The 13,131-nt window shown below is 44.4% G+C and overlaps 1 protein-coding gene across 1 annotated transcript in view; it reads left to right on the top strand.

The window, feature by feature from the left end:
• PIP5K1B (phosphatidylinositol-4-phosphate 5-kinase type 1 beta) overlaps positions 1 to 13,131 on the top strand; it is a 330,053-nt gene that overhangs the window by 305,291 nt on the left and 11,631 nt on the right. Inside the window, exon 14 of the mRNA XM_082843121.1 lies at positions 1,062 to 1,179. Coding sequence (XP_082699247.1) covers positions 1,062 to 1,179 — 118 coding nt within the window. The remainder of the gene's footprint in view (positions 1 to 1,061; positions 1,180 to 13,131) is intronic.

Below are 13,131 nucleotides of genomic sequence, written 5' to 3'. Positions count from 1 at the left end.
ATTCTATGTTATATAAATGAACCTGATTTAATAAGATCCACACAATTCTTTTGACGATTTTTTTCAATATTGAAAACCTCAGAATTTCTATTTCATGTATCTTCAGTTAATAGGTAAACATGTACACAAGTAGAATTATGTGTAGTCCCCAGACTAGGGGAGGGCAATAGTCCTCAGTAGTCGCCTGTCCAGCTGGGAAGCTCAGACAAAAAGCCCAGAGGATGACTTAGATGGAGAGTTTTCAACGGGGTGAGCTCAGAGCTCAGCCCGAAGGGGTGGCAGCCCTGGTGATGGGGAGTGAGCGAGGAGGCCAGTCTTCTGCACTCGGGCTCTCAGCCCTAGTGCCCGCTGCCAGGTTTGTCCCACGTGGCCGACAGCCAGCCCCCTAGCCCACCTCTTCTAATATCAACGTCACACTCTTCCACCATTGCTTGTAGATATTTTGTTCCTGCAAAACCATCATGTGGAAATTTCCACAGGTTAAAAACATAACTGATTTTTATTTCAGTGGGGGAAAGGTTGTACATTCCTTCCATCCTTCCTTCCTTCAATCCTACAAGCCCAGGAGGTTGGGCTTTCACCAGCCCCCCATGCTCCTTTGAGAACCATGGATGTAATTGAACCTTTCATGCCAAAAAGAAAAAAAACAATAGAAATCATCACTGCTAATGAGGCACAAGGTTATCTTCTATAAACTAGCAAAGCATCAGTACTGTTGAGAGAAGAATTTAAACAGTGAGAGCTAACTGTTCAGAGTCAGAGATGATTGGTGGGCCTCTAAATTCCCAGCAGTCCACGCTCACAAGGCGTGGAGCCCACAGATCACCTCTCAGAAGTGTGAAGTGTTTCACGCGCTGAAGTAGACAGAGAAAAGGCACTGTCAGTAAAGCCAGATCCTTGAAACTCAGGTGAGCATCTCTCTAGGTATAACCATATTTCCTTCAAATGCCCTAAATTTGTTTTCTTGCCCCAAAGCTTTCCCACCTCAGCCACCACTTTGGAGAAGTCCTTTGATTTTTTTCTGAAGGTCACATGCTCATCATTCTTCTTTATTTTTCCAGTAAAGGGTTACCTTCCAGTTCAACCTTTACCTTGGAAGAGGGGACCATCTACTTGGCTTCTGAGCCAAATGCTCTGGAAATGCAGGACGATAATGCCTCCGTGCTTGATGTCTATTTAGTAAGTAATTTCTGGTTTCTTCCCCTTCCCCTCCTGGTTTACAAATGGGCCTGGGCCATGGCTCACACGAGAACAAGTTCTGTGAGATCAGACGTGCTTGGGTTTTAAAAGAAATAATAGCACCCTGTCACTTCTCCAAATGGTGTGTCTTTTCACAAGCCATGTCGTCCCACAGTTCCTGTAGAACAGCACACAAAAGAGTATCTAGCATAAAACCCTAAATCACTGTATGTGATGAGAACAAATCCCCTACTGTTGGAGCCAAGTGGGGCGCCTCAGTGTCACTGCCCACAGAGTTATGTCTTCTTTTATTTATTTATTTATTTATTTATTTTGGGCTGTGTTGGGTCTTCGTTTCTGTGCGAGGGCTTTCTCTAGTTGTGGCAAGTGGGGGCCACTCTTCATCGCGGTGCGCGGGCCTCTCACTATCGCGGCCTCTCTCGTTGCGGAGCACAGGCTCCAGACGCGCAGGCTCAGTAGTTGTGGCTCACGGGCTTAGTTGCTCCGCGGCATGTGGGATCCTCCCAGACCAGGGCTCGAACCCGTGTCCCCTGCATTAGCAGGCAGACTCTCAACCACTGCGCCACCAGGGAAGCCCGAGTTATGGCTTCTTTGACTCAACTGTATCCACTTGTGTGTGAATCTTCTTCGCCTTGGGCTTACTCCCTTGATAAATTGGTAGCCTAAGAGGCACAGAACCAGGTTATGAGAAGAACCTGAATTCAGTGCCAAATGATCTTGACTCACTCCCTCCCTCAGTTGTCACCAGCTGTGTGATCTGGGCAGAAACTTCTTGTTACTGAATTAAGTCATATGGACTGTGCCCAGGCCCTAGCTTGGCTAAGGCCCTCTGCCTCAGCTGGGAAACGTTCTTTTTCCATTCGGGTTCGTGTAGCCAAATAATGAAGCTGAGATCAATGCGGCACAAGCTTGATTCAATGGCCAAACAATGGAGAAGCGAGAACTTAGTTCACAGATCAACTTCTCACCCACGCGGTGAAAAGGATTGTATTTTAAAGAGTAAAGACAAAGGGAGGAGGAGTGAGGCTAATGGTGGAGAGGCAATCGCATTAGTCCACCTGGGAAGGGGCAGGGCTTTTCGAGGGAGTGGGGTGCCACTCTCTTTTTATCCTTTTTTGGTCCTTAATCTCCGGTCGTGGCCACCAGTAGGTGTATCATTGAATTCGCTAACGTAGTAAAATCAGCGTATAGTGAGACTCAGGGTCTGTCGGAGGTCAGATTTGGCGCCATCTTGGTCCCTGCTGGTTCCATCTGATGTTTTTGTCTGTCTCTCCCTATAACTTCCTTTCTTATCTCCAGACCCTGTGACTTAAAGATTTATGTTAACTCCTGCTAAAGGTGGGGAGTTGGCGGGTTTTGAGCAAGGACCTGGTGCAGCTCTGGCAACACTCTACGTGTCCTTATCGGCCAAAGGAGGGAACTAACACCTGCCCTCCCTACCTCACAAGGCTGCTTGGAGGATTGTGAGTGATCACGTATGGGAACACCCTTTAGTGCGCCTCAAGCTGTCTGTGGAGGCTTAACTGAATTGTTAGCTGAGGCCCAGAAAGATACCCCGATGGTCTGGACTGCAAAAGAGGAGACTGAGTATTTTCCTTACAAAGTACATCTCACGCTCATTCTGCACGCCCCTTCCACCTGCACAGAGTCTCGTGAAACGGGCAAGTGCTGATTCCGAGCTTGCTACTTTTGAAAGCTTTGCCAAGCCTGAGCAAACACTCTCCATCACTCTCCATGTGCAGGCTCGACCTTGGGCATCAACACCACTCGGTGTGTGTCTACAGCAGCACATCTCCACGCCCCCATCCTCTGCTTCCCTGTATCCCCTAGCCTTGCACTGTATCTCCTCAAGTGTACTCAGCAGGACATCAGCCCCAAATTGCTACTCCTCAGCCCAAAGCCTGGCAGCGTCTTCCCACCTCTCCCAGAACAACATCCAAAGTCCTTAAGGCCCTATGCCTGTCTGGTCTCCCCCGCCTCTCTAACCTCCTGCCTTACTCTGTGCTTGCAAACGCTGTTCCAGTCACACTGGCCTCCTGGGCATTCCTCCCACACACCAAGCACATTTCTGCCTCAGGACCTTACTGTTTCCATCTGGACACTTTTTCTCAGCTGTCCCGTGCTTGCTTCCTCCCTCCCTTCAGGTCTCAGCCCAAACATCTCTTTCTCCGATGAGCTCTCCTTGATCCCCTATATAAAACAGCAACCTCCTCCCCACCAACCATTGTGAGAGGATTTTTTTGTTTTTACATCGTAAATATCCCAGTTGTGGTACACGGTCTTTTTGCACTGAACAGTACTCCTCCCCACACTGCCTTCACTTTTTTAAAAAAGTAGGTTATGGGCTTCCCATGGAAGTAGGTTATGGGCTTCCCATGGAAGTAGGTTATGGGCTTCCCATGGAAGCCCCATATGGGCTTCCCATGGCGCAGTGGTTGAGAGTCCGCCTGCCGATGCAGGGGACGCGGGTTCGTGCCCCGGTTCGGGAAGATCCCACATGCTGTGGAGAGGCTGGGCCCATGAGCCATGGCCGCTGAGCCTGCGCGTCCGGAGTCTGTGCTCCACAGCGGGAGAGGCTGCAGCGGTGACAGGCGCGCATAACCGCAAAAAAAAAAAAAAAAAGTAGGTTATACTGCAAAATCCTTGCAGAAGAGTTGGCTCCCCTCCACAACCAAGAAGATAAGGAATTAACTACGAAAAAATATACGGTATTTTTAAAATTTTCATCCGGAAGTAGAAATCAGGAAAGCGGAAAGACCAGGTGAAATCTCATCTTCCTGAGCTGCGGGCTCATGCCACCTGCGCGTATCTTTACAAAAAACCAGATTTGCACCAGCCGGGGGGCCTGTGATGCTCCTGAGTGGAATGTAAAACCACAAGGTAGTTAAATGGCAGTGCTGGCGCCTGTTCCTTATCTGTTATCCCTTATTCCTTTGGTAGAAAAGTTATCTTATTCATTGTTTTGGTTGTTCCTCCTTGGTACTATCAGTTTCATTTCTAAGAATGTTGCTATTTATTTGGTTTTATTAGTGTCTAATTTATTGGGTTTTTTAAATGTCTTTATTTGAAATTGAAAAGCAAAGCACTTCAGAAAAGGATAATGCTTCCTCAGAAGCCATAGGGAAAAGCCACAGCATTTAATTGTTGCTTGTATTGAGAGCATTTGAGGACCAATTAGAAATATCATGGGCCTTTAGAACTGAGAGAGATAGCGGTGGTGGTTAGCTGGCTTGTGTGGTCAGCTGAGCAGTCTTCCTAGCACAGCGTTTGTTGTGATTCAGAAGCATTGGAGGACAGGAAAGGAGAGGGAAGTCGGGCTGTAGGAGGGTAACAAGACGGTAGAAACTTACCTCACCAAGCTTGGAGAAAAACTGATCTAGCTTCATCTTATTTTATAGCTAATAACAATAAGCTGTGAAATATTTTGGGCATTTTCTTTATTTTATTTTACTGACGTATAGTTGATTTACAATATTGTGTTAATTTCTGCTGTACAGCACAGTGATTCGGTTATACATATATACATTCTTTTTTATATTCTTTACCATTATGGTTTATCATAGGATATTGAATATAGCTCTCTGTGCTATACCGTAGGACCTTGTTGGTTATACATGCTCTATATAATAGTTTGCATCTGCTAATCCCAAGCTCCCAACCCATGCCTACCCCACCCACCTTCCCCCTTGGCAACCACAAGTCTGATTTCTATGTCCAAGTCTGTTTCTGTTTGGTAGATTTTGTGCTTTTATTTTGTTTTTTTATTGACGTATAGTTGACTTACAATATATTATTTTAGCTTCAGGTAATTTGATACTTTTATAGATTATACTCCATATATATTGACAGTTATAAATATTGGCTGTATTCTGCATTACATACATCCTTGTAACTTGTTTGTTTTATACTTAGTAGTGTGTAACTCTAAATTCCCTTCACCTATCTTGCCCCTCTTGCCACCCCTCTCCCCTCTGGCACCAACAATTTGTTCTCTGTATTTATGAGTCTGTTTTTGTTTTATTTTATTCATTCCTTTATTTTTTTGGATTCCACATACAAGTGAAAACATATAGTATTTGTCTTTCTCTGTCTGATTTATGTCACTAAGCATAATACCCTCCAGGTCAGTCCATGTTGTTGAAAATTCTCATTCTTTTTTATGGCTGAGCAATATTCCACTGTGTGTGTGTGCGTGCGTGTGTGTGTGTGTGTGCGTGCGTGCGTGCGTGTGTCACATCTTCTTTATCCATTCATCTATTGATGGGCATTTAGGTTGCTTCCATAACTTGGCTATTGAAAATGATGCTGTAATGAACATAGGGGTGTGTATCTTTTGGAATTAGTGTTTTCATTTTTTTCTGGATATATACCTAGGAGTGGAATTGCTGAATCATATGGTAATTCTATTTTTAATTTTTTGAGGAATCTTCATACTGTTCTCCATAGTGGCTGTACCAATTTACATTTCCACCAACAGTGTACTAGGGTTCCCTTTTCTCTACATCCTCCTAACACTCATTATTTGTTGTCTTTTTGATAATAGCCATTCTGACAGGTGTGAGGTGATATCTCACTGCGGTTTTGATTTGCATTTTAGTGATGTTGAGCATCTTTTCATGTGCCTGTTGGCTATCTGTATGTCTTCTTTGGAAAAATGTTTGTTCAGGTCCTCTGCCTGTTTTTTAATCAGGTTGTTTATATATAAAACATTGAGTTATATGAGTTCTTTATACATTTTGGATATTGACCCATTATCAGACACATCATTTGCAAATATCTTCTCCCATTCAGTAGGTTGCCTTTTTGTAGCGTAGGATTTTGAACAATAATTAGAATGGCCAATATGAGCGCTTACCATATGCAGGCACTATCCCAGTGCTCTTCTTACGCTAGCTCTTTCATGAAGGTGTGTGTTATATTTGTCTCCATTCATGCAGATAAGGAACCTGAGGCTTAACTGATCAGCTCTCAGAGCTGGTAAATGGCAGAGCCAAAATTCAAATCCAGCTCCTACCTACGCCCCCTATCACTGTAGTGTTAACCATGAAGCACCGTATCACTGTAGTTGTTACTGATTGATTGATGTGTCCATCTCATTGGAATCATGCTCCTCATGAAGGTGAGAGATGGATCCAAAAAAGAAGTGAGGGCTTCCCTGGTGGCGCAGTGGTTGAGAGTCCTCCTGCCGATGCAGGGGACACGGGTTCGTGCCCCGGTCCTGGAAGATCCCACATGCCGCGGAGCGGCTGGGCCCGTGAGCCATGGCCACTGAGCCTGTGTGTCCGGGGCCTGTGCTCTGCAACAGGAAAGGACACAACAGTGAGAAGCCCGCGTACCGCAAAAAAAAAAAAAAAAAAAAAAAAAAAAATGGAGAGTAGTTTTTATAAAATTCCACTTTCATCTTGGTTTCAAGTTTTAGTGCCACAGTTCTTAAACTTTTTAATCTCTGAATCCCTTTACATTCTAAAAATTGAGGATCCCAAATAGCTTTTGTGTGGGGGGGTTATATCTATCAATATTTTACATTTTTAAAATACAAAAATTTTAAAATACTCATTCATTTAAAATAGTAACTATTAAAATGTTAAATAAATTTTTATGAAAATAACTTTTCCAGGACAAAAATAAGCTTAGTGAGAAGAGTGGCATTATTTTTCTTTTTTGCAGTCCCTATCGTCTGAAGAAGCTGGATTCTCATATCAGCTTCTACCTACATTGGTCTGGCATACGACTGTATTCAACTGGGCACCCATGAGAGGGAATGAGAATGAAAGGGTAAATCACATCTTAGTATTAATAGGAAAATAGTTTGACCTCATGGACCCCCCCCGAAATGGTCCCCCACACCATTGTTCTAGTACTTTAACTTAGTCCTTTCAACTCTTGCAGAATCAAATAAGACAAGAATTAATTAGAAATAGGCACCAGGATACTATGCTTATCTCTGCCTCTCATTAATCACTGACCTTGAATTAATCAACCTTTTTGGTCCTCAGTTTTCTCATCTATGAAATGGATCATTAAGTCACCTCTTAAGACCCCTTCTAGGTCTGACTGGCCATGACTTATTCTAAATTACAAGGAGTTGTAGAAATAAGGTTTTTCCCAGAAGAGCTATAGCTGTTTCTTCAAATTTCACTGTTTCATCACATATTCTACCATCAACCGTCACAGTATTTAATTTTTGTGGCAGTGCATCTAGAAAGTTCTGCACCATTAACTTGTAATTCCAGGGTGTGTTTTCATGCTGGAGATTTTTATTTAGCATGCTCTTCCAATCTTAAAGGATACAGCTCATTGCCTTCCCTTCAATATTTTCATTTGCCTCCACACTGTGAAAGAGTGGATGGCAAAGAAAAGCATCAGAAGGGAAAACCAATCTTGCCTACACCTTTGTCTCTCCTTCCTCTTGACCTGATTAGAATCCTCTTAATCGTAGCCGTCCTTACTGCAAGGGCAGTTGAAGGCTTCTGTGGTGACATTATATTGGGTGTTATAACCAAACATAGATTTCTCTTGTAATGTTTCTTCTCCTTTAAGAATTGGTAGTTGTAACTAATCCCCTAGTGCTACTGTTTGCATACGAATGGACAATACTGTTTATATCACTGTAAAATATGATTTAAACGCAAGTGATTTATGCACACCAGATAACATATGAAATTTCCTTATTAAAGATCCACCCACATTATATGCATTATGTGCATGTAAATTAGGCCAGCTATCCTGCTTTTTCTGATAATTTGACATGAAATTAAAAGGATAGGTTACCTTAAAAGGCTGCTAATTGTTCCAGCACCCTTATTGAAGCATTTGGTTCAGGTTCCATGTTCCTAGTTATTGCTTGGAAAAGGCCATTCACCTTCACGCTGTAGTTCCAGGCTGTCTGATTCATTTTCGAATATTCAGATCATCGTGTTTTTGAAGATGATTTTATCCAATGACCAAAGCGGTGTTTCCATTGAGTTTTGAGTTGATGACACAGATTAGGGGATTTAAAAGAATACAACAGAGATAAGCAGGCTCTTGCTTTTAAATGGGCAATCATGCCATCTTCATAATAGGGCTAGATTCCACTTTTTGAATAGTCCGATATTCTAAGGCACTGATCACGACAGCTTATTATTTCAGTTCCTCAGGCGACTCCTTTACCTGATGTAGAATGCAATTTGGTGTTAACGGAAAGAGGAACAAGCAACAAAGGCAGTGCAGCTGAAAAATGTCATGGGTGAGCGTGTCCTTTTTTTATGACTAGCTGAGAATGGATGGGTAAGTGGGAGATAATGGAATTGCTTTTTTAAATAATATAGAAGTTTGAAAGAGGGCTGCCACAAAACGACAATTTTCTCACGTCTGTTTTTTAGGTCTTGAGGCTATGCCCTTTTCTTTTTACACTTTTCCATATTAACAGCCTCTGAATAATATGTCCTTTCATCCCGATACGCGTTTCTTGCAAGGTGGCTGAAGTACAGAAATAGCTGTGGGCAAAGAAACAGCTAAGCCATTTTTTTAGCCGTGCCGGTATTGGAGATCAGTGCTCTGATGTGCAGTTGTTGGACAGTTTTGTTATTTAATGTGTCTTTACGGTGCTTAATGATACTCTTTCATCGTGGGATGAAGGGTGGCAGAGACGTGAAAATGATTGTGAATTAACAGCTTACCAGACTATTATGTATGAAAAAAAGCCCGAAAAAGAGAAGAAAAACACTTTAAATTAGGTCACGGGGGTCCTAGGAAATTCAGCGGAACTTTTTGGCAAGAGAAACTGCCTTTCTGGACTTGACTCTGCTGGCATGGACATTAATGACTCGTATGTGAAGAATCGGGTCTCTTGAATCCCTCCTCGCATGAGCCAGCATTGGCTGCTGCCAAAGATGTTTATTTGAAACAGTGGCATTTCTGTCGCTTCTCAGCAGAGAGCTACAGTCCCCACCAAACAAAGATGCTGCTCGAGTTTTTGGCAGATTTTAGCGAGACCAAGACAGGAAGAGAAGAAGCAAAGGCTGCCTTTGGGCTTGTAAGGCATTTCACCAGAATGCCATTTTCTTTCACCATATGACCACATCGTTGAGAAATGAAGAGATTTCAGAAAGAACAACATAGGGCCCTTTTTTTTTTATCTCTAGGAAGGCTTGACCCTCTTAAGTCACTGACCAAATAATATTTCTAAGACATGTGGAAAAGCTGAAAAAATGGATCCAACTTCCTGCACCCCGTGGCGCCTAGAGGGATTCCTGTCCTGCAACAAGAGCGATGCCAGCTTCAAGTTAATGAGGCAACCCGCTGGGCCGGATTAGGAGGTCACTGTCGGATTTTTTTCTTTTTTTTTTAACAAACAAACAGTATTAAACTGCTGTTTAAGGATTAGCTTAGGGAACTGGAGTTATAAACGCATACTGGCTTTTCAGCTATATTAGGCCCACAGTTAACAATTAAATGACAGCATACAGGGCCATGGTAGATTCTTTTCTGTTTTGTCCTAGCTTTACAGTGAATCCTGGCCTCACAGGCCAGGTGATTTCCACCTTTCTCAAGGCCAGTTCTGCTCTTGCGCTTGGCTGGGTCTATTCATCCAGGCCCTCCTTGGGTGGCACCATTATTCTTCTTTCTTTACCTCCTAACACCAGCCTCTCTCTCCTTCCCCCGCTCCCTCCACACTTTGCTGCTTTTGTTTCTGATTTTGATTTCCATCTTCTCCATCATCATAGGAAGCCAGTGTTTGCTAGGCTCCTGAGCCTTCAGAAAACACCAAAACAATTCACAAGGAACCAGATTAGGAACCAACGAGAACTTTAGGGAAAGCAAGTTTAAATCACACCTGTGGACCTTGTGAGCCGGGCTGTCCTCCTTCATGCCATTCGCTCTCCTGGGACCTGAGAAGGAATGGGAAAATTGGGTAGAATGGAGGATGCATAAATACTGTCCAGTTAGTAAAGAATAAGGCCTCCCCAAGTGTGATGGATGGTATGAGGATGACTAGGGAGTGGAGATGAGGGCCTGGCTTCCCTTTGGTTTGTCTTTGCCTGTGCTCCTAGGGCTGCCGTGACAAAGTACCCCAGGCTGGGAGGCTTAAACAACAGAAATTTGTCTCCCAGTCTGGAGGCCAGAAATCTGAGGTCAAGGTGTTGGCGGGGTCCTGGTACCTGTGAAGGCTCTAGGAGAGGATCCTTCCTTGCTGCTTCCAACCTCTGGTGGTCCACGTGGTCCTCAGCATTGTTTGACTTGCAACACTCTAATCCCTGCCCCAGTTCACACTGCCTCCCTGTGACTCTGTGCCTCTGTGTATCCTCTCTTCTTGTGAGAACACCAGTCACTGGATTTAGGGCCCACCGTAATCCAGGATGAACTCATCTTAACTAATTACATCTGCAAAGACCATATTTCTGAATAAGATCACATTGCAAAGGTTCCAGGTGTACGTGAATTTTCAGGGGACACTATTCAACTACACCGCCTTACCGAGGACATGTGACTTACCGAGGACATGTGAAAGGGCACACACGCTCTTTACCACGCTTGGCCCCGTTTTTTCATTCACTTCCGGTCTCCCTGGCTTAGTCACTGTGAGGTTGGGTAGATGTTTCCAAATTATTGTGGACTCCTCGCAAAAAGGTGTCAGGTAAACGAATGTATTAACTGATACAGTCACCTGTTGGGGACATATTGTGTATTAGAAATAAAATCCCTGAGGGTGGACCAGGGCCATGGTATTTTTAAAAGCTCCCCCCACATACAGGGCTGAGACCCAGTCAGCCTGTTGACAGGGTCCTTCAGCTCTGAGCATCCTATAATTCTTCTGTGCTAGATGAAAGGGAAATCTGTATCACTTCCCTAAGGGCCCTCCCAAGATGGCTGGCCAGTTAGCTTTGCTTTACATCGGAGGAAAAATGAACTTGATTCTAAGGTGAACCTTAATCACATTCAAGTTTACGAACTGGGCTTGGGACTGCGTTCCTGCAGCAGATCCTACTGCCACCTAGTGGTAGGAAGGCGCCTCTGCCCAACCAGGATAAGGAGCTTTTGAGGTCCCTGAATTGAACGCTGCTATTAAGTGCGAGTGTGAGGCTCAGAGGGCTGTCTCCACCCCGTGTACTTTACGGTAGCCTCCCACTGCTGTGCACGCACGTTTGGCAGGGGCACATCCTTCAAACGGCAGAGGCAGCTCCCTCAACCTTGCAAGTTGAACTAGAGGCTGCAATTACAATCAGGCACAGAAATGAAGGTGCTAATCTTCCCTAGGATCCCATCGTGCCCTTCTCATCCATTAAGGCCAGTTCCACTTGAGCCTCTTTGAAAAGGCCCTATGGCAGTTTGGGGATTCAACCCAGAAAATGCTTCTTTCTGCTGCTTAGGCAGCAACTTTAATGAAGTATCAAAAAATATGGAGTGAAAAAAACCTTTTCTTCACTTTCAGTCTTTGACAGGTTGTCCCCTTACAGCCACTCCACCCCCCAGTAACTGTAGCTTTGGTGGTAGCCCCCAGTGGAGGATAGGATTAAGTACAAAACAATTCAAATATGGATCCTTATTTTTAAAAAAAAAAAACTTTCTAAATCCCAGTAATGGCTACTGTATTTGTTTCCTAGGGCTGCCATTACAAAATATCACAAACTGGGTGGCATAAACAACAGAAGTGTATTGTCTCACAGTTCTGGAAGCTAGAAGTCCGAGATCAAGGTGTTGGCAGGGTTGATTCCTTCTGAGGGCCGTAAGGGAAGCTTCCCTCCTTGGCTTGTTCATGGCCATCTTCTCCCTGTGTCTTCCTTCTGTGTGTCTCGTCTCTGTGTCCAAATTTCCCCTTTTTATAAGCATACCAGTCCTATTGAATCAGAGCCTACCCTAAGGACCTTATTTTAACTTCCTTACTTCTGTAAAGACGGTATCTCCAAATAAGATCACATTCTGAAGTACTAGGGGTTAGAGCTTCAACATATGAATGCAGGGTGTCAGGGGCAGGCGGGTGGGTGGGGGAGGCACAATTCAATCCATGCCGGCTACTGTGTGTTTTTGTAAAGAAAAATGGTACCAAGAAAAGTGCTGAGAGGGGCGTCTTGGTAGGGGTGCAGCTTCTGGTTCCTACACTCTAGCCTGTGGCTGGGGGCCTCTGGCATCTCACCCTTTCCTTCTACACAGGGAGAGAGAAGCCAGTGGCCTCATCCCAAGGCAGTGCTCCTTTTTGAATGAAACCAGTACCATATTCCTCTCCCTACACTACCCAGAGTGAATCTGGTTGCAGCCCCAGGGCTGCATGATATATTAGATAACAAGGTGACCATTTGGATTTACAATTAGCAGAAGTCACTCTCATGCAGGGAAGTCCACTGTAGAATTGTCAGCCCACATAAATCACTGATTTCCTCCAGCTTTTCTTAGGTCTTTAGAAAACAAATTAATCAGGCAGGGAACTGTATTAAAATACTGCTGCTGCACTAACAGTTTTGAACTGAGAGGCCATAATCCTAAATACATCCCACGAGGCATCTGAAATCAGTGCCAGCTTTTTCTTGGGTCTGTTCTCCTCTTATCAGTAATCTATCTGCTGGTTGGTGTGGAACGCTTTGATAGGGCATTTGAAGGTTGGCAGGAGGCCTGGTACTCCATGTGCTGCCAACACCTCAGAATTCAACAAACATTCTACCAGATAGGCACAACATGGTAGTTTTCATCCAAATTGTACATACTCTTCAAGGTTGTTCCAAGTCCCACCTTCTGCCTCAAGGCTTCTTTTTTTTTTTTTTTTTTTTTTTCCCTGTACGCGGGCCTCTCACTGCTGTGGCCTCTCCCATTGCGGACCACAGGCTCCAGACGCGCAGGCTCAGCGGCCATGGCTCACGGGCCCAGCCACTCCGCGGCATGTGGGATCTTCCCGGACCGGGGCACGAACCCATGTCCCCTGCATCGGCAGGCGGACTCTCAACCACTGCGCCACCA

This window comes from Leucopleurus acutus, assembly GCF_964270905.1.
Source record: "Leucopleurus acutus genome assembly, chromosome: 7".
NCBI lineage: Eukaryota > Metazoa > Chordata > Mammalia > Artiodactyla > Delphinidae > Leucopleurus > Leucopleurus acutus.
Note: the sequence above shows the minus strand (reverse complement) of the source record. Positions and strands in the feature narration are given on the sequence as shown.